Source organism: Pocillopora damicornis, chromosome 2 (assembly GCF_964200805.1).
Source record: "Pocillopora damicornis chromosome 2, jaPocDami1.2, whole genome shotgun sequence".
Taxonomy (NCBI): domain Eukaryota; kingdom Metazoa; phylum Cnidaria; class Anthozoa; order Scleractinia; family Pocilloporidae; genus Pocillopora; species Pocillopora damicornis.
The window spans coordinates 19,434,181-19,456,705 of record NC_142671.1 but is presented as its reverse complement, the minus strand read 5'-3'; the positions used below and the strand labels follow the sequence as shown (position 1 = coordinate 19,456,705).

The 22,525-nt window shown below is 38.7% G+C and overlaps 2 protein-coding genes and 2 pseudogenes across 13 annotated transcripts in view; 3 read left to right on the top strand and 1 right to left on the bottom strand.

Annotated features, from left to right (window-relative positions):
- The window catches only part of LOC149050216 (uncharacterized), a 65,508-nt gene that overhangs the window by 25,038 nt on the left and 17,945 nt on the right, over positions 1–22,525 (bottom strand). For 8 of the 11 annotated variants that reach the window (XM_089197817.1, XM_089197810.1, XM_089197813.1 and 5 more), the window contains exons 6-7: positions 3,469–3,527; positions 3,104–3,210 (exon numbers count right to left, since the gene is read on the bottom strand). The gene's annotated coding sequence lies outside the window, so the exon portion shown is untranslated. Of the gene's footprint in view, positions 1–3,103; positions 3,211–3,468; positions 3,528–13,187; positions 13,427–19,258; positions 19,330–22,525 lie in introns of those variants that run through there. The other 3 variants (XM_089197819.1, XM_089197823.1, XM_089197820.1) reach the window with 2 other exon arrangements.
- LOC113674438 (DELTA-alicitoxin-Pse2b-like) lies at positions 333–1,866 on the top strand (annotated as a pseudogene).
- LOC149050218 (DELTA-alicitoxin-Pse2b-like) lies at positions 5,685–9,943 on the top strand. The gene is made up of 2 exons (XM_089195125.1): positions 5,685–5,735; positions 8,146–9,943. Exon 2 carries the CDS (start codon positions 8,201–8,203, stop codon positions 9,737–9,739), a length of 1,539 nt encoding a protein of 512 aa, XP_089051251.1. The 5' UTR covers positions 5,685–5,735; positions 8,146–8,200; the 3' UTR covers positions 9,740–9,943.
- LOC149050217 (DELTA-alicitoxin-Pse2b-like) lies at positions 18,616–20,331 on the top strand (annotated as a pseudogene). Its single transcript, XR_016184094.1, has one exon. The product of XR_016184094.1 is annotated as a DELTA-alicitoxin-Pse2b-like (transcript).

The window sequence follows — 22,525 nt, the reverse complement described above, 5'->3', positions numbered from 1 at the left end:
GACGGGTATAAAGCCATTGACGCTTAAAAATGTTCATTTCTTAAGAATTTCAAAGAGGTTTTCAAATATAACTTTGGATGAAGGTTGATAATTGTAAGTGATACTATTATTATTATTATTATCATAACTATTATCGTTATTATCATTATTATACATCATCATTATCAATATCATTTTCGTTGCTATTATGGTTTTCCAAACTAATTATTTTCTGAAGAAGTGGATATTTAAGTAGACAAAATGCTGTTCTGTTAATCTAAACCTGTCTCTGTTTCGCAGATTTTGTGCCTTCTTGCGACAGTAAGAAAACAACGAATTCCAAGCTATAAACCATGTTTGCCTCCCTGGTTCTGTCGCTTTGCGTGACATCGCATTTTCTGAAGCAAAAATAGCTATCAAAGGTGAATCAAACAGGCTTAAAGAAGCGAAAAAAGCTACCAAAGGTGAATCCGAGGGGCTTGGAAAATTAGTTTTCCCACCGAACATAAACTTGCTGGATGACTTTCAAGAAAAGGAGAATAGTATCTTTGATCCACTTCCATCAGAATGCTTTAAAAAGATCATTAATACAACAAAGTCAAGCTGCAATTTCGATTACTATAAAAATACCAAGGCATTTTATAAGTCACTTGCCACCGAGTCAAGCCTGAGCGCATCGCTAACCTCTACGTTTACTTTGGGTGCTACTGTATCAGTGGCAACAAAGAGCAAAAGTTCAGAGAAAAGCGAAGTGAGTGGCATATCTTTGATCAAGCAGGCGTTGGCAGAATAGATATACGTCGATAAAAAATGCCTCACAAGTGCCAAAACCTCCACCCTAAATGAAGAATTCATGGAATACTTAGAGGAGTTGCCATTAAAAATTGATCATCCTTGGTTTCCCAATTCTTGGGAAGAATATAAAACTTTCTTGGATAAATACGGCTCTCATGTCATAATGTCTGTGGAGACCGGATCGAGGTTCCAGCAAATGGTGTTCGCAGAGAGCTCTGAATCGTATAGCCAGAGAGATTTCCAGGTGAAAGCCTGTATTTTGGCTGCAGGCCCCACGAATGTTGGAAAGCTTAATGTTTCTGCTTGTTCTAGTGTGAATAGCAGTGAAATATTAAAGGCAAAAAACATGAGCACTGGCGAGACACGGTTCGTCAGGGGAGGACTAAGGGATACAAATAGCGCGTTGACAAAGGGAACGTCGGCTGAACTGATTGAGAAACTCATGAATGAAGCTGACGATGCACCTTCGTCTGTCCAGCATACTTTCAGACCGATCTGGGAAATATTAAAAGATCGCTTCAAAACAGGATCCAAGAATCACATCCGAGCAACAATCCTCCAGTACTACTACAGTGGATACTTGGGTTATGGTTGTCTCTACAGTAAAAGCGGAGATGTTGAAGTTCAAAAGAATTCGAATGTTCTCTCGCTAAGGAAGGTTGCCATAACGATGACGATTGTCATTACGTAATTGGACCCTGGTGTACTTGCAAAGGAAAAACGGGCGTTCGCTACAAGTCGGTGAAACAAATTACAGATCAAACCAAACATACTGCATACATCAACAAACGAAAGTGGGACTGGAAAGGATGCGGTTGGAAAGTCGCGGGGTCATGGTGTACTTGCAAGAACAAAGATCGCAATGAAAGGAAGGTTGTGTGGCTCTTATCAAATAGTAACCAAGATGCTGGCAGGCATAAAGCACCTGGCAACGGAACCTACTTCGAGGCAAAGGATCCTGCCACGGGTCAAGCGCAAACACCTCACCAAGCTGAAGATACTACCAAACACCCAACACCCGACAGTACCAATCAACACAAGGCAAAACATCCAATTCAAAATCAACTGAAAGAAGAGGAAGAAGAAATTTGAACTTTCTCTTATATCACATATAATCAATGAAATGGTGAGCGCCTAATAAAGCTAAATGAAAAACTGGACTAATACAACAGTTGGCTACTGGATCAGAGTTGGACAGCTGTACTTGCAACATTTTGCGCACATTTAAGTGGAATGTTAAAATATAAATCCAGTTAAAATGTTAAAATAAAAGAAAGCGCATCCACGTGAGTCAAACGTATTCTTGTTAAGAGAAAAGGGGAAGAATACATTGAGAAAAAAAATATTCCGTAATCGCACACGTCGATGCCTTGTCATTGGCTCTCGATCTGATGTCTGCTAAAAGGCTGACCACGGTGTCTCTTAATTTGATATGATAATTTATCCCTTAATCTTCAAGGACAGATTTTGGTTTGATTCATTTGATCAAAGGAAAGTCACCTTTGATCCGTTTTGATAACAGTCAGTTAAATAAAGAGTAATACATGGGCGTGCGCAGATATGGAATTTCTCTTCGAGTGTCTAACTCGATAGCTCACAAGTGAGCGCAGCTCACGAGTGATATGTCGAGTTGAACACGAGAAGAAAAATTCCATATCTACATGCAACCATGTATTATTTTGTTTATCATACAAACACAACAGCCCTTTACTGACAAGAAAAGCTGACTTCATCAATGAATGAAGATAAATGAATCGACAATCTCGGAATAACAATCGTAGAGTCAGTTGGCGCTAACTCTTAAGATGGAAAAATGCGTTGAATCATGATTACAAAAACAACAATGATCGTAATTTTGAATTTACAAAATTCTCATTTATTGACTTTGTAATTACCGACAGAAGAAGTCTTTCAGGTAAACGGCGAAAATCGGCCAGTGGCAAATCTTCCAATTGTAAATTTTATTCTCAGCCGGGAGAAATACTAACACCAAAGCCACTGAATATGTAACTTTCGGTTTTTCTTTTAGTATATTGGTTTTCTTCCCCTTCTAAGAAAGTTTGAACCACACAATCTGTCAGCGATACGGATTTTTTAGGTTTTTAGTCGCCATAACTCGAGAAAGCTCCGACAAATAACTTGTATTGAGAATCGTGAAAGCTTTGCCGTTCATTCATCAACCTGACCGAGTGGCGCTAAAGGCGAGTGACGTATCAGCAGCTGATTGGCTATATCAATACAAGTGAAAAAAATATTTTTTACGGCTTTTCTCAGAGCCAGAAATCCCTGTATAACACCGCAGTTTATGTGATAAATCAAATTCACCAACCTTTCATTTCCTGTATTGTCTCGGGTGATTTGACGGATTTGGTTTCCTCCTTTCCACCGACGCCCCTCCACAAATATCGAAATTCTCCAAAATTATCCTCCTGGCTCCTTCCAAGTTATTAAGAAATTGATGAAAATTAGTTATTAAAAAATTACCAGACCCTATTACCCACCTCTCAATACGCCGCTAGAAACAAAAGAAATGTTCTTTCCTATAACCTTGCACCTGTAATACCCTGAGATTTAGCAAACTTAAACATTCCAAGTATTAAAAAACCTCGATAGGACACATCTTATTTTCAGTTAATAGATTTTCCTTCCGTTCACTTTTTCATCACTATTTTCTCTACATTCTGAGTATCATACCTTTGCACAGTAAAAAACGGTTAACACCATCCGTGGCATATACGGATCTGCTGCCTGACCTGCAAGTTTAAAGAAAGCTTTTGATATTATCATTGCCGTTGTCACCCTTATTATTGATTTTAGTGTTCTCATCATTATTACTATCATCATCATTATCATAATAAATAGAGACTGAATAAGTTTTCCCGACATCAAAACAAAAATAGGAAAAAATTCTTTACTTACATAAATCTACCTTTTTACTTTAGGTGAAAGTTTCCCCGAATTGGTTCAACTTGTGGGCCATTTGTAAAAGTTGTAAAACATTGACCCTTAGGTGAAATCCATTAACTTAATGGATTAAAGATTTGTACCTGTTTCTATCCTTTACATCATCTGGCTAATAGACCATCAACGCTTAATAAAGTTCACCTTGAAGACTTAAAGAGTATAACGCAGGTCCAGTGGAGCATAACATTACTCACACACGACGATATACTGGTGGAGTCTAGTTTCATTCATTACATCTTTTAACCTATCAGCTTGTTCATGCACATCTCCATTTGACCTAAGACTTCTAAATTAAGCTCGATTTGTGATCTGTAAAAGCCAGACGCACCCCAAAAAATCGATACATCACAGATACTATCTGCCTCGCTTTTTCCGCTCTGTAAGAAATACGCTTAAAAATAAAGCGGTTGGATAAGTGATAACTTATTATACGTTTTGTTGTATAATATCACAGAGTATTGTTGTATCGTTGTTTGTATTTTGACTCGCCTTATAGGCTCGTCAAAATACGGCGCAAGTCGCAAAAATATTCCGCGATACTACATCCCTAAACGTCTAAAAAGATATACATATCTGAATACTCCGACTTGCTCAGAGTACAATTCATCTAAATCAAACTGTATGAACGTGTGTGAACGAAGTGTTAGCACTTAAAACCGGCAATTAGATATCGAACAATAAAGGTTACACGATTGCACCAGACAGTTCTGCTGAAACATTTTTAACTGTTTAAAGAGGTTTGTGTGATTTCTTTCCTGAGTTCAATATTAGTATCGTCATTGTTAGATGACTATATATTTCACACGGAAAAAAAGGACTTCATCGGCAAGTTAAAGCTCGTGCAAATGTCATGTTACTCAAATTTTTTTTTTTTTTAATTAAACTTTTCAACCCTTAATTGACTCCGATACGACACGAATTGAATGTAGTTGGTAGATTTTTCTTCCTTTAACCATTTTATCATTATTGTATCGACATTTTAAGTATTATACTTTGTGTAATAACGACCGGTCCACTGGCACCAGTCGTGGCCTACATGGATTCGCTGATTCGTATTCCAGTTTAAATAAAGCTTCTATTATTATTATCATTGTGATCGTCCTTCAACATCACTAGTACTATCATTATTTTTAGTATTATCATCGTGGTGACTATCATCATTAAGTGAATATGCAGTTGGTTTTAAGATTTGAGAAAGATAACAATTGTTGCACGCCATTATAATGATTTTTTGTATTGAGTTAAAAACGTACTAGCAGGCCAATCCACATCCACATTCCAATACGCCGCTGGAAAGAAAAGAAACATTCTTATCTGATAAGACTCAACTCAGTCGTAGTTGGTAGATTTTCCTTTTATTCACCTTTCTATCTCCCTTTTCTCAATATTTTAAGTATTATATACTTTTGTTTAATAACAAACGGTCTACACTTGTCATGGCCTATACGGATCTAATGACTGGTCTGCAAGTTTAAGATAAAGCTTCTTTAATGTTATCACCCTTATTATTAATTTTCGTGTCATAATCATCAATTCTGTCATCACTGTTATCATAATTAAAAGAGAATGAATAAGATTCCCCGACACCAGAAAAGAAATAGGGAAGATTCTTCACTAACTTAAATATCCTTTTTTCTCTAGTTGAAAGTTTCCTCGAATTGCCGCAACTTGTGAACCGTTTGAATTATCGATGAGTTAAAAAGGTCAAATGTTGACCTTGGGTTAAAACCGATTACCTTAATGGAAAACAGATTTATACCTGTTCGTTTTCCTTTCATCGTTTAATTCATCTGGTTATTTAGAACTTACTCATACATGATGATAAACTGATGGAGTTTGGTTTTAACCATTAAACCTTTTAACCTCTGGGCTGGCTCCATGAAATATTCTGTGACCTGAGACTTCTAAATTAAGCTTGGTTCTATTGTAAAAGCATAACGCATCTGATCACATCCACAGTTTGCATATTCTAACAAACCGAGGAACAACTCTATAAGGTAAGCACATGGCAACGTTTCCTAATTGAACCAAAGTTAGAAATCAATTAGATGCTAAAAATCAACTTAATCATATTACCATACTTGATAGCTTCCAAGTTATCTGCTAATTTTTAGCGTTTTTCATCGAAAGAAATTCGGCTGAAGTAAAAAAGTTAATCATGACACTAAAATAGCAGCGCTCATGCCTGAAGCTCATGGCGCTTTACAGTCAAGAACTCAGTTAGGAGAATGGTGACATATGCAGACAAATAAAAACTGCATCAAGTTCGTAGTACAACTCACAAAGAAGCATCAGTATTTTCAACGGCCTAACCCAGACACTTATAGAACAAATATTAATGAACTTTTTTGAATAGCGTTGAGTGTTCCATTCAAAGTTTCAATTCTTTCAGTGTTACTTCTGATGAACCAATACTCAATCTATACGTCAGGCATGTAAGGTATTTCGTTGCCAAATTCAAGTCCATGTAAGGTCTAAGAAAGTGAAGTGGAAGAATTAACAAATAAAGGAAAGGATAGGGTCCCGATCCTTGTTTGAAAGCTATGGTTTTATGATTGACCGAAGATCTCCAGGTCAGGTCTCACAGTTATCCTTATTAGACGTTTCTTTTATTCTAGCTTGTTTGCAAAATAATTTTTTCAGAAGTTTAAAGCACAATGAAGAGGAAATTATAAGTAACTACGCGACAAAAAGATAAAACACGTCCCTTAATCAAGAGGCTAGTTTAGGAATGGCCATTTCTTTCTCATCAGAAGATCTTCTGCAATGTTTCTTATGCTTGAGCGCGCGCGCCGTTTCACTTTACGCACTTTCACTATTGCTTCTGAGTTTCGCGTGGGTTTTAGAATTAACTGTCGTCAGATTTCATGTCACAAGTAAACTTAATCAAAGTGACACTATGGTAAACTCGTGGATAGACTTGGCAGAGTTCCACTTCTTGTTCGTATTGTTCATTTTGCCGGATCAAGTCAAAGGTTGCAAAATAAACTGGACATTTAAATCTTACCCTCCTAAAAATGACCAAGTTAGTAAGGGGGCATCGTCAGTTATTAAAATTTTGATAACTAGGTTAATCTGCGGAGCATTTCCGGTACAAAATAAGCAGTCATCCTCAATAAGACCCTCCCCCATTGATCCGCCCTATTAAACAATCCCTTCGCCGTCCTTAAAAAGACGCAAGCTCTTCCCAGTCTTTTAAGGCCATGCTTGAGTCAAGAAATTTGCAAATTGAATCCCCATATCACTCGTTCCTATGCTTCGCATATCCACGGGTAAAATATGGACGTCGGCTTTATTATTTTTATTGTCTGCTTTTCAAAGCGCACTTTCAAGAAAGCGAGTCTCGGTACATGAACGATGCATCACCTTCGTGTTAAGCCGCAGTGGTAGATGTATTCCCAACAAGCGTAAAAAACAGTCACCAATTATTAGACAATATAGAGGTTACTGTTCGATCATCGAGTATTTTTTCACAATCATTTTCGGTCGGCGGGCAAGCGCTGCCTTTCAAGAATAAAGGCAGAAACGAAATAGTCTTACTCTCAGCAACTCAATGTATCCTGTCTGTATGTCTAAATTACATCGATGGCAAATTTTGTTCCCTATTTTTCTGCTGTTGACAGTTTGTTATTCTTAGACTCAAGACGGTTGATGAGGTAAAAATATTAGTCAGTCAGCAATCAACAAGTCCAATGATCTGTCCTGTGTCAAGACGATCGATATGGAAAAAATACTAGTTGGCAAGGGGTCTATATGTTCAATGATCTGTCGGGTATCAAGACAATTGATATGGCAAAAACACTGGTTAACAAGCAGTCTACATGTACAATGATCTGTCCGGTATCAAAACTGTTGATATGGTACAGATACGAGTTGGCAAGCAGTCTATATATCTTAATGATCTGTCGGGTATCAAGACTGTTGACAAATGCCAAACAATCAGTCCAGTGATCTGTCGGGTGTCTGAACAAATCCGTAATTTCTTCCTGATACCGAGATTTTGATATGGTAAGCTAAATGCTTAATCCGAAATAGTACAGAAATAGTAACGTAAATGGGTTTTTATACACAACAGACATCAGGAGGCTTGACACACTGCTAGATATAGAACTGTAAGAGTGATAATGCGTAAAATGGTTTAGCCTGGAGGAGCTTTGCGAAGCTCTCAAAGACAATTATCACTAAATTTCAATAATCACTCTATAATTATTATTAAAAAAAACTGAAAAATTGTTGTTCCTGACATCATTAGTTATTATCATTATTATTACTTTTATTATTATCACTATCGTCATAAATAATTAATAGTGCTACTAGCATTTTCCAAAGCAATTACTCTACAATGAAGTCGATATTGAATAAAATGTTGTTCAGTTAATTTAAACTTTAAATGTCTTTATTTCGCAGATTTTTGCCTTCTCGCAAGTATTAAGAGAGAGAGACACTCTTCAAGTAGGGAACCATGTTTGTCTCCCTGACACTGTTGCTTTGCGTGACCCTCGCATTTTCTGAAGCCACTAGAGCTACCACTGGTGAATTAGAAGGGCTTGGAAAAGTAATATTCCTTCCAAAGATAAATTTATTGGCCGACTTTCATGAAAAAGGCAATCGCATCTTTGATCCTCTACCATCAGATTGCTTTACCAAGAAATCCTTGAAGTCCTCAAGCAGCAATTTCAATTATTATAAAAGTACGAAGGAATTGTATCAGTCACTGGCGACCGAGTCAAGCCTTAGCACCTCGTTAACCTCTACGTTTACTTTGGGCGCTACTGTATCCGTGGCAACAAAGAGCAAAAGCTCAGAGAAAACTGAAGTGAGTGGCATATCTTTGATCAAGCAGGCGTTGACAGAAAAGATTTACGTCGATAAAGAATGCCTTGTGAATGACGAAAAGTCCACACTCAAAAGAGGATTCTTGGACTATTTAGAGAACTTGCCATCAAAGATTGAGAAACCGTGGTTTCACAATTCTTGGAAAGAATATCGTACTTTCCTGAACAAATATGGCTCCCATGTCATAACATCTGAGAAGCGCGGATCAAGATTCCAGCAAATGGTGTTCGCGAAGAGCTCTGAATCGTATAGCGAGAGAGATTTCCAGGTGAGAGCCTGTGTCTCGGCTACAGGTCCCACGTCCGTTGGAAAGCTTGGCGTTTCTGCTTGTTCTAACGTAACCAGCAGTGAAAAATCCAAGGCAAGTAAGATGAGTGTTAGCGAGACACGGTTCGTCAGAGGAGGACTAAGGGCAACGAATAGCGAGCTGGCAAATGGAGAAACGTCAGTAGAACTGATTAAGAAACTCATGAATGAAGCTGATGAGGCACCTTCGCCTGTCCAGCATACCTTCATGTCGATCTCGAGCTTATTACAAGACCGCTTTAAACCAGGGTCTAAGAATTATGTCCGAGCAACAAACCTCGAGTACTACTACAAAGGATACTTGAATTATGGTTGTCACTATGATAAAACCAATGGTGTTGAAGTTCAAAAATTCGACTACACCAGCAGATCGCGTGAAATATATCCAGAATTCGAATGTTCCATCCCTGAAGAAGGTTGCCGTAGCGACGATGATTGTCACTACGTGGTTGGTGTCTGGTGCACTTGCCGAGGAAAAACGTGCGTTCGCCACAAGTCGGAGGAACAAATCACAGGGAGTTGCAAGGAAACTGCATATATGAACAAGAAAAAATGGGACTGGAAAGGATGCGATTGGAAAACCAAGTGGTTTAAGTGTGGTTGCTACAATGAAGATCGCGATCAACGAAAGGTTGTGTGGTCCTTACCTACCACTTCGAAAGATGCTGGTAAACATAAAGGACCTGGCAACGGAACCTACCACGAAGCAAAGGATCCAGTTACAGGTCAAGCGGAAGGAACGGAAACACCTAACACAGCTGAAGATAGTGCCAAACACGCAACACCCAGCTGTACCAATCACCACAAGGCAAAACATCTAATTCAAACTCATCTGAAGAATGAGGAAGAGAAAATTTGAACTTTCTCTTGTATCACATGTAATCACTGAAATGGTGGGCGCCTTATTAAGTAAAAGAAAAACTGGACTTATGCAACGGTTGGCCATTCGATCAGAGATGGACAGCTGTACTTTAAACGTTTCGCGATAAGTTAAGTGGAATGTTAAAATGCAAATCCAGTAAAAGTATTCAAATAAAAGAGAGCGCATCTATGTGAGTCAAAGATATCCTTGTAAAGGGGAAAGGGAAAAGAATACATTTGGCATGAATTCTCAAAAGATAGAACTATTGTTTCCGCAATTCTTTGGCTACTTTAGTTTGAATTGAAAGACTGTGTCGTTCAGCCACCGTTGTGTTAAACTAGAATCACATACAAATTTAGTCACAAATAGGCTGTACAAGTGGTGCTGTTCAGAAATATCACATCTCGCAAAGGATGATGCAAAGTTCATAGGATACGAAACCTTGTCGGTCCCATTCAAGTTGTTAGCCCGTGATTAACAGTATAGCATAGATTGAGAACAAGTAACGCAAAGGGGTGTAGAGAAATATCAACGTTTTAAAAAAAGCGCACGTCTTAAAAACGTGTCACTAAGGATCATGTCAGCTTAAGCCAATGAGAGTTGCACGTTTGATATTGATTGTGAACATTTTTGCCGTGATTTTCCCCGATTTAAAATTTAATATGATCGATAGCGAGCTAAAAAGAACGTTTAGAGAATGGTTGTCCAATACCACGGCTAGTAAGGAGTCGTAAAACCGAGTTGTCGATCTGCACGATCCGTATGGATCGAGTGATGTATTCAAGAGTCGTATGATCCCTATGAGCCGTAAGGTTGTGAGGGAGATTATTTTTCCCCAAGTGAGTGCCTGTCTAACCATAGTGGACTGTGTCGACTCGAACAATCCGGACAATCCATACGGATCGTCTAATATTCACGATTTGCACGACCCGTGAATATATTGTCCTCTATTGTATTAAAAGTTCAAGCTGTCGATCCGTAAATTTCATCAATTAGACTAAAACGTCAAAACGTGAGTGTCTATCTGGCCATGGTCGTGTAATGTGTTTACGAGTCGTACGACCCGAACGGGTCATGCCGTCGTTCTATGATCTCATTAGGGTACCGGGGTTTTGTCTGCTTGGCCAGATGATGTATCCGAACGGATCCTCAAATATATTCACGAGTCGAGAGAGATAGAAGGGTACCCTGAACGAGTTGAGTTGTCAAATTGTTCGATTTATGAATAGGAGTAACGACTCGTTGCCCAGTCGCAAAATGCATTTCATCGGTGGCACTTACAATATAGCGTGAGGGTCGCAAGAGAAGGGTGCAGTATACGATTTGTCAAATCATTTGATCCGTGCGAATCAAGGATACGAGTGACAACTCATATTGACCTCTATATTTTCTTTGCTGCGTGAGTTATGAGTGTGGTTCAAAACCATTTATTTAAATACAAATACAAAATTGGCCTTGTCAGTCATGCAAAATCTGTCCCCTCTGCAAATGAACCTACGATTGTAAATAATTAAACACTTCAAATGATCCCCAACTTGAACTGCAAATAAACCTCGTGGAGGATTACAAACGATCCTGAAACTGAAATGACCAGTGTTCCTTTTTCTTGAAGTTCTTCAAACGGCTAATTCATACAAAAAAGTAATTAAATAAAAAAAATCTAAATTAGAGAAAGGAAGAAAAAACTATTTTAAAATATTTTGCATTCGACAGGGGGGACGCTTTTTAGTTTAACTACGAACGAATCAATCTCAAGCGAAAAAGGTTATGTTCGTTCTCGACTAGGCTAAGTGTCAATTGAGTATCGTTTGTTATGGGATGATTCTTGCTCGTCTCTAGAGTCCGCTTTCGCTTCCCCCAAAGACGCGAAGAAGGAACATGGGTTAACGAGTTTTCCAAACAACGGCTTCATTTCCTTAAAAAAACGTAAAGAAAACATATGCCTAGGAAGTACTTCTTGGTACTTGCATATTCTTATATGCTGTTTGGCGACATTAAGTCGCCAAGTTACGCCTACGCGCGTCATTTAACTCCTCGGAATTTTATTCCTTACTTGTAGTCCTTACAGAAAGGCCGCCTTTTTCAAGAGTCTCACGAAATTTTAAGTATCAGCGCTAACGCAATGTGACAAATGTTTATCTTTATCTTCGGCTTTCTGCCAAAATCAAGTGGGTTGCCGGATCCATCGAATAGTTGATGGAGCAAAATTAGTGGCAATTAACCCCTCTGGTAAAATCGATATGGTAAACAAGTTACGGCTGCGCACTTGGTCGCCTTCGGTTATTCACTAGAGTTCCCCGATCAACACGGCAAATCTTACTCTAAGAGAACGATGAACTGTTGGAGTTTTCAAAATTGAGCCTTTTGACATAACAGCTCCTTTTTTAACTATGACTCCTAAATTAAGCTAGGTTTGTGATCTCTAAAGCCCCATGAATCCTACCTAATCGACAAGTGACAGATATTGCGGTGTATCGGGAAAGTATCTATTAGGAAAGTATCGAGATGAATCTCAGCTTCAGTTCATTTGGTTGTTTATCTGTAATCATGCCACTTGTTCAGATTACTATTTACCTAAATCTAACTGTATGTAAGTTTGTGAATGGAGTGTTGGTTTTTTAAATCGGCAGTTGGTAATTTTAAGAATTTTTTAGGGTAAGGTACCGAATCCGATCCTACCGACGTGTCGGCCGATACACTACAGGCCGAGCGGAAGGAATGAAATATAGACAACTAGTTTCCAACGAGTTTCTCTTTCTATGAATGAGAAACATCAGTAGTGTGTCGGAGGTGCGTCTCCCTCATCTTGATTTAGTTTGTTCTTGTTGCTGATTTAACATGCTTTTGTTGCCGATTAACCTGCTGAAGTGAACAAGTAATAATGAGACATAGTTTGAAGCTACACTGGTTTGCAGATTTAATGAATGTAACCGAAGAAGTTACAATTCATAGACCCAACGTTTCGACACTCCTATCTAGTGCCTTCATCAGGGGTGATCTAAACGCTGCAACAAGAGGTCCTTTTATATGATCACTAATTAGCGGCCTTTTTTCTGACGAGGTGGTTTCTGATTTCACTCCTTCCCGCTCGGCCTCGGTAGTATGCCGGTCGACACGTTGGTAGGACCGGATTCGTTTCCTTACCCGAATTTTGGGTGTCAATCTTTAGAGACATTCCAATTTTCGGCCTAAAGACCTTAACATCATTACTCTCCCTCAAATGTCTTCATTATTTGCACATTATGGAAACGATACTGCCTGACCTTTTGAAATGGTCAAAAACACAGGGTCATTCAGACAGTTTTGCCAATATTTTCTGATTTGCCATTTTTTTCTAAATATAAATATTTGACTTGCACAGACAGTTTCAACAAAATATAGATATGAACTGTATGTGGTTAGGACTAAGCCAATTTAAAAAAAATTGCTGAGGGAAACAATATACTTCAAACTCGAAAGATCAATTTTTTATTACTCCCAAAACATTACGTATTAAAATAGCACTTCGCAAAGAACGATATCTAAGCCTTCGTAAACTTTTGAATCTACCGCCTTTTTCGCAATCTTTCCCCAGGTGTTTTCTTTTGTTTTGACCTCTTTTTTAGGCGACGAAGGCGTATAGTTGCTGGAAACCCTGAAGTCCACTATAACCAAAACTGACCTGGGCCACATTCCAATTAGCCGCTGGAGGAAAAAAAACGACCTTATCAAACCCTAAGAACGTAAAAACAAGCTTAAACCGTTCAACACTTATTTGATTTCGATACCGAAACAACTTAAATGTATGTAAATAGAATAAGAGACATAGTAAGTTGTGAGCTCGGTAAAGCACAGAGAAAGATGTCTTTAGTCTTGTCGAGAGTGTGGGACTAAGAAAAAAATTCGGACTCCCCATGAGGAATCGAACCTCAGACCTGAGCCACAGAGACTCTATTACGAAGACACGCGTCCTGCATACTGTTAGGATCAGCAATGTCGATAGCGTCATGTTGATAAATAGAATAAGACAGATGGTAAGTTTTCAGCTCGGTAAAGGATTTTTTTCTTTGTCCCACGCTGGTGACATGACGAAAAACATCTTTATCTAACTTACATGTAGTTTAAATGTTTCATTTCTTAACCATTTTATCCCTATTTTCTATACGTTTTGACTATTAGTATAGGTAATCACATGACTTCGAGTGTAATTTGGAATAAGCAAGAGTAAATTTTTTCAAAGAGCAACAAAATTGCATGAGCCCGTAGGGCGAGTACAATTTGTAGTCTCTGAATAAATTAACAAGTGCTGATTTATTCCAAATTGCACGAGGAAAATCATGTGATTACGTATTAATAATATACATGAAAAAATACGAGATAGCTGATCACAGTTATGCAGAAGCAAAGCGCGCGCATCAAGTGCAAAAATAATGCTGGGTCAGCTCGTAATTTTCGATTTCCTTGGCAATTCCCTTATCTAAACACCACTTTTTTCAAACCGACAACCAAAAAGCAGTGCTTTTTACAGTTTTTTCAAAACTGCAAATGCTTCCCTCGCAAATTTTCAGCGTTTCCAAATGTTGCGATATCCAAGGCTCGCATGCGATTTGCTATCTGTGAGTTTCTTTGATTATTGACCAATCAGAATGTCTGGTTTGTTACTTCTTTGCACTGAATTAACCCTCTTCTGCATTGTATTACAAGAAAACTGCATTAATCTTAACCAATCAGAACAGAGTAATTTTTTCATTTATACTATTATAGTTGTAATGACCAACGGTCCACACTAGCTGTTGTCTATAAGATCCACCGATTCGTCTTCAAGTTTAAACAAAGCTTCTATTACCATAATGACAGTTTTCATCCTTGTAATTATTACTAGTACCATCATCATCATCATCACTGTGACTATCATCATTATCATAATCATAATGAGTATAGACTTAGTAAGATTCTCTGATACAAAAACAGGGAAGAGAAGATTCTCTTTTGACTTAAACTTACTTTCTAATCAATCTAAAAGTTTCCTCCCATTGGTTTAACTTTTGGACCGTTTGAATAATCGATGGGGTGAACTTACGAAAAGGTTGACCCTTAGGGTGAAATCTATTGACTTAACTGAGTATAGATGCCTACCTGTTCGCTTTCTTTTAATCATTTAACTCATCCGGTTACTAAGTTACCTACGCTTTTGTCAGTTAAGGTTGCTGTTAACAAAAAAAAAGTGTTTTCCGGAAAAATCGTCCTACGCGCGCTACTTTTAAAGAAACCATGGAAAACTATATATCACTGTAACGCTTTATAAAGAACAGATTAAAATTCACAAAAGTTCCCAAAGATTTTGTTTGGGTTGGCGCACGCGAGCTTTTAAGCTCAAAACCGACAGGGTTTGCTTTACTGAATTACCAGCTTTTGCGTTCCCGCGGACCTCCAAAAAACATAATAGGCTAACAAAAAATTGACGCCTTTTTTAATATTCTTTTTAGTTCCTGAGAATATCGATTTTGAAGTTGGACAACACAAAATGTTTTGGTTCTTGTCACCCTCTGGAACGTCCAAAGAGAAATATTTCGAATTTCGTAAAAGCCTCAAATACTTTGGGGTGCTAAAAACTGCCGAATATTCTGGCCAATTTTCATAAATATCCAACATACCCTATTAATTCGTTAAAGAAGTAGTAACTAGCGCACAAAACAAAACTCGAGTTTTCGGCCTCCAAAGAAATTCACAGGTTTGCGCCTCATTCTTGAAAGCACCTTTCAATGCGGTCATGCTGCCGACCAGTGAAACGCAACATCGAAACCCTGGCAAGTTTCGCGAAAAAGAAATCCTTTGAAATTCCCGGAAACAGAACGAAAATTGGACAAAGGAAGCTTGAGCAAAAGAAAAACTTAATTTCGATTTCTTAGGCATAGGATCTCTCGCGACTATTCTCTTTCTGGCTGTTTTATGAATGCTCTTAATACTAACGTTTAGCGAAATGTGCCCGAAATTCCCTTTGGTTGTACAATGCAATACGCGATGTAAATGAAATATGTAAATCGAGATCCCAAACGAAAGCCCGCGGAAAACGTCAACATCCCGCAGGAAGCCTTTCCGGTTAGGACACCTTTCGCTCCACGGTACTAGTTCCCTTGCTCTTTCAGCCGTATATTCCGTTCGTTGAAAGATATTGTCATTTTTTCGACAAATTAAACTTAACCACGTTCTCCAACTAAAGAGAAAGAATACCAAATTTAAAAAAAATTTGACTAGATTTTGTCGACAATAACCTAAAGTTTATCACTCATCACAGTTTCCAGAATCTAACAGGAAGAGCGTCCTGAAGGAATCCTCTCCATTCGGTAGGTAGATAGCAACGCTACATACTTGAATAACGGTACTCTTGTCTTAAGTTCCCTTTGGTTGTGCCATACGCGATGTAAATAAAATATGCAAATCGAGATCCAAGACGAAACCCCGCGGAAAACGTCAGCACCCCGCTGAAGGCCTTTCCGATTATGACACCTTTCGCTCTACGATACAGGTTCTATTGTTCTTTCAGCCATATCTCGCGTTCTTTTAAAGATTTATTCATTTTTTCGACAAATTAAACTTAACTGCTTTCCTCGACTAAAGAAAAGGAAAACCAAATTGTACAAAAATTTGACCAGATTTTGTCGACAATAACCTAAAATGAATTTTGTTTCAACCTCCGAGCTGCCCACACGCAAATAGCCCTGTGACCTATGACCTCTAAATGAAGCTCAGTTCTAGCATACAAACCAAACAACTCTCATAACAGTTTACAGACTCTAACAGACAAAGCATCCTGAAGAAATAAACTCAATTCGGTAAGTAGATAGCAACGCCACATACTTGAATAACGGCGCTCTCGTCTTAAGTTCCCTTTGGTTTTACAATGCGATACGCGATGTAAATAAGATATGCAAATCGAGATCCCAGACGAAACCCCGCGGAAAAAGTCAACACCCTGTTGGAGGCCTTTCCGATTATGACACCCTATGACACCCCTTCACCCTAAGGTACAGGTTCCCTTGTTCTTTCAGCCGTATATCGCGTTCTTTTAAAGATTTTCTCATTTTTTCGACAAATTAAAGTTAACTGCCCGACTATACAACAAAATATCGAAATGTTGAAAATTTTGACCAGATTTTGTCGATAATAATCAAAAAAGGGTTTTCTTTTAACCTCTGAGCTGCCTACATGCAAATATTCCTGTGACCTATGACTTCTTATTGAAGCTCAGTTCTAGCATAAAAGCCACATGCATCTCATCACAAGCAAAGTTTATAGACTCTAACAGACAGAGCGTCGTGGAGGAATCCACTCCATTCGGGAGGTAGATAGCAACGCTTCGTACTTGAATAACGGCGCTCTTCTCTTAAGTTCTACCGGCTTTACAATAATTCACCAAGAAAAATACTGTACATCAGGGGCACCTGTATACATGTAGTATTTCGAAAAGCCAGCCTGAGTAGGTAGTATAACAATATATTCGGTTTATCTCAAACACTCGACAAAGAAACATGTATACGTTGTTTTAAATACATTAAGGTTTGGAGTGTTACTTTTGATGAAGCAATACTGATTCAAACTGAACTTCACGTTTGAAAGGTGTTTCGTTTCCAAACTTACGTCCAAGTTAAAGTCAAAGAAAGTGTAATGGCAGATTATTAGGGTTTACAAGTTGGTAGGGTTGATTGGGTCCCTGTACTCGTTTGAAAGCTGCGGTAACATGTTTGGATCAAGATTTCCTGATCAGGACTCGCACTTATCTTTATTACCTGTTAAAATTGCAATTAGTCTTTTCCACATGAAAACATTGAATTAAAAGTTTAACAGCACAAAGAGAACTTAAGAAGAAAATTTTTCCAATCTGATTAAAAGATCTTCTGTCACTGGACTGATACTTAGGCGCGTGTGATAGTTTCATTTTCTTTTCCTCTTGTTTTCCGTTAAGCGATATTCTGTTCAGGACAAAATGTGCAATGTAATGCGAGGCAATCATCTTTAACGATGTCGACTTTTACGAGAAGCTGTCGATTACGGAGGGTTTGATGATATTACCTTGTAATCACTACTTGTTCCTGTTCATTTAAGCATTTTCACTTTTGCTCCTGAGTTTCCGGTGGGTTTCAGGATTCGCAGCCGTCAGATATCATGTTACAAGTAGACTAAATCAAAGTGACAATGAGTCTAGCTCGAGGAGTTTAAGGGTTAAGGGAGGTTAAGGGAGGATCGTCACTTGTAATTCGACATTCAGTCAAGTGGTGGCCAGTTGTCGACTAACTATTTGTGACATCGTGAACGCGTATCCATCAACAGCCCACCGGCAAGTCAACTTCGTGACGATGGTGAAAATATCAATATACCCAATTCTAGAGACAGTTGACATGGTAAAAATGTTAGTCAGACAAGGTCCTCGCCCTAGTCCCCCAACCATTTTGGCTACTCTGAATCGCTCCTTTAATTTTCAACCTTCCGTTAGCAATTCCCTTTTTCTATATTCACGCAAAATTAGAACCTCAAATACATGATCTATTTTCAAATCGATGCCGAGATTTTGACACGGTAACCTAAAACGCTCAGTAACGTAACCTCGTTTTGAGATCATGACCAACATTCTGTGGTTTGACACACTGCTAGATATAGAACCGGTAGAGGTATAACGCTTTAAAGTTTTGGCATTAAGGAGTTCTGAGAAGTATGATTAACCTTTAACAAATACTATTAAAATTATTGTTATCATTATTATGAGTATCATTGCCAAACCAACTACTCTATGAGGAAGTGGATATGAAAACAAAATGCTTTTCAGTTAATTAATTTGAACCTGTCTTTGTTTCACAGATTTGTGCATTCTCACAAGCATTAAGTTAGAGGCGCTCTTTATGCAGGAAATCGTGTTTGTCTCCCTACTACTGTTGCTTTGCGTGGCCCTCGCACGTTCTGAAGCCACTAAAGCTACCACTGGTGAATCAGAGGGACTCGGAAAGGTGGTTTACCTCCCGGATATAAACATATTAACCGACTTTCATGAAAAAGAGAATCGCATCTTTAAACCTCTACCATCAGAATGCTTCACCAAGGAACCCTTGATTTCCTCCAGCAGCAAATTCGATTACTATAAAAGTACCAAGGAATTGTATCAGTCACTGGCCACAGAGTCAAGCCTGAGTGCCTCGTTTACCTCTACGTTTACTTTGAGCACTACTGTATCAGCGGCAACAAAGAGAAAAAGCTCAGAGAAAATGGAAGTGGCATATCTTTGATCAAGGAGGCGTAGATAGAAAAGATTTAAGTCCACAAAGAATGCTAAGTGAAAGAAAAAAAGTCCACCCTGGTTGAAGATTTCCTGGACTATTTAGAGAACTTGCCATTAATGGTTGAGACACCTTGGTTTCACAATTCTTGGAAAGAATATCGTACTTTCCTAAATAAATATGGCTCCCATGTCATAACATCTGTGAAGCGCGGATCAAGGTTCCAGCAAATGGTCTTCGCAGAGAGCTCTCAATCGTATAGCGAAAGGGATTTCCAGGTGAAAGCATGTGTCTCGGCTGCAGGTCCCACGTCTGTTGGAAAGCTTGGCGTTTCTGCTTGTTCTAAAATAGGCAGCAATGAAATGTCAAAGGCAAGCAAGATGAGTGTTAGCGAGACACGGTTCGTCTGGGGAGGACTAAAGGCAACAAATAGCGAGCTGGCAAATGGAGAAACGTCAGCTGAACTGATTATAAAACTTATGAATGAAGCTGATGAGGCACCGTCGCCTGTCCAGCATACCTTCATGCCGATTTCGCGCATATTACAAAGCCGCTTTAAACCAGGATCTAAGAATTACATCCGAGCAACAAACCTCGAGTACTACTACAACAGTTACTTAAATTACGGTTGTACCTACAGGCCACTCCATGGTGTCGAACTTCAAAAATTCGACTACACCAAAGGATCAAAGGAAGAATATCCAGAATTCGAATGTTCTATCCCAAAGGAAGGTTGTCATAGCGTCAATGACTGTTACTACATGGTTGGTGTCTGGTGCAATTGCGGGGGAAGAACATGCGTTCGTCACAAGTCGGAGAAACAAATCCTAGGTAGTTCCAAGGAAACTGCATATATGAACACGGCAACATGGGACTGGAAAGGATGCGATTGGAAAGTCTGGGGGTCGGTATGTGCTTGCTACAACAAAGATCGCAATAAAAGGCAGACTGTGTGGTCCTTAAATACGAGCTCCAAAGATGCTGGTAAACATAAAGCACCTGGCAACACAACCTACGACGGGGCAATTGATCCTGTTACAGGTCAAGTGGAGAGAATGGCAACACTTAACACAGCCGAAGATGCTGCTGAGCACATGGCGAAACATTCAATTCAAACCCAACTGAAGGAAGAGGAAGAGGAAATTTAATGTCTCTTATATCACATGTAATCACTTAAATGGGAAGCGCCTAATTAAGTTATAGAGAAAAAAAATCTGGTCTTAAACAAAAGTTGACCATTCGATCAGGGATGGACAGCTGTACTTGATACATTTTGCGATCATTTAGGTGGAATGTTAAAATACAAATCCAGTTAAAGTGTTCAAATAAAGGAGAGCGCATCCACGGCAGTCAAACTCATTATTGTCAAGGGGAAAGGGAAGGGATTACATATAGCAAACATTTTCAAAGATGGAACTGTTGCTGGTACAATTTCTGTGGCTACGTTAATTTCTGGTGGACATTGAATTGACAAACTGTTTCGTTCATTGACCCCGGAGTTAAAAAGACACGGTATACAAATTTAGTCACAATCACCTCAAGCGGTACACAACCTCTTCGTTTCCGTTCTGAGGCCCCATGACGAATCGAACCTCAGTCCTTCGAATTCCGCGCTCCGATGCTCTACCGCTGAGCCACAGAGACTCTACGGTGAGCGAGGTCTATCACGAAGTTCATATGACAGGAGTCTTGCATACTGCTTAGGATCAGCAATGTCGATGGCGTCATGTTTGTAAATAGAATAAGACAGATGGTATGTTTTGAGCTCGGTAAAAAACTTTTTTCTTCGTCCCACGTTCCTGACAAGACGACAAATATCTTTTACTAACTTAAATGTAGTTTAAATGTTTTTTCTTTTAACCTTTTTATCACTATTTTCTTTACGTTTTGAGTATTACAAAACCAGCCATTACCTATAAGGATCCGCTGATTCGTCTTCAAGTTTAAACAAAGCTTCTATTACCATTATAACAGTTTTCATCCTTGTAATTATTACTAGTACCATCATCATCATCATCATCATCATCACTGTGACTATCATCATTATCACAATCATAATGAGTATAGACTTAGTAAGATTCCCCGATACCAAAACAGGGAAGAAAAGATTCTTCTTTGACTTAAACTTATTTTCCACTCAATCTAAAAGTTCCTCGCATTCGTTCAACTTGTGAACCGTTTGAATGATCGATGGGGTGAACTTACAAAAAAGTTGACCCTTAAGGTGAAATCCATTAACTAAACGGAGTACTGATGCGTACCTCTTCGCTTTCTTTTAATCATTTTATTCATCCGGTTACTAAGTTACCAACGCTTTTGTCGGGTATCAGTTACGGTTATTGTCAACAAAAAAGGGTGTTTTCCGGAAAAATCTTCCTACACGCGCTATTTTTAAAGAAACCATGGAAAACTATCTATCAATGTAAATCTTTATAAAGTACAGATTAAAATTAACAAAAGTTCCCGAAGGTTTTCTTTTGGTTGGCGCGTGCGAGCCTTTTAAACACAAAACTGACAGTGTTTGCTTTACTTAATTACCAGCTACTGCGTTCCGACGGACCTCCCAAAAAGGATAATAGGCTAACAAAGAGTTTGAGGCTTTTTTGATATTCCTCTTTGCTTCCCGAGAAAATCTATTTTGAAGTTGGACAACACGAAATATTTCGGTTCTTGTTACGCTCCGGGGCGTCATAAAGAAATATCTCGAATTTCGCAAAAGCCTCAAATACTTTGGGGTGTTAATATCTGCTGAACATTCTGGCCAACATACATATCCAACATACCCTATTAATTCATTAAAGAAGTAACTCGCTTAAAAAGCAACTCGAGTTTTTGACCTCCAAAGAAATTCGCAGTTTCGCACCTAATTATTAAAAGCGCCTGACAACGCGGTCATGCTGCCGACCAATGAAACGCAATATCAAAACCCTGGCAAGCCTCGAGAAAAAAGAACTCCTTTAAAATTTGCGGAAAGGCCACCCGAATTTACAATGGTTAAACGAAATCCAAAAGTTCATTGGGAAAAACAGAACAAAAAGGGGACAAAGGAAGCTCGGGAAAAAAGAAAACCTTAACTTCGATTCCTAAGGCCTCGGATCTCTCGCGACTATTCTCTTTCTGGCTGTTTTATGAATGCTCTAAATACTAAACGTTTAGCAAAATGTGCCCGAAATTCCCTTTGGTTGTACAATGCAATACGGGATGTAAATAAAATATGTAAAGCGAGTTACCAGAAGAAACCCAGCTGGAGGCCTTTACGATTATGACAACTTTCGTACAGGTTCCCATGTTCTTCAGCCGTATCTCGTGTTCGTTCAAGATTTTTCATTTTTTCGACAAATTAAACTGAACTGCTTTCTCCGACTAAAGAGCAAGAACAACAAATTTTAAAAGAATATGACCAGATTTTGTCGACAATAACCTAAAAAGAGTTTTCTTTCAACCTCTGAGCTGCCCACATGCAAATATTCCTGTGACCTATGACTTCTTAATGAGGCTCAGTTCTATCATGAAAGCCAAAGGCATCTCATCACATGCA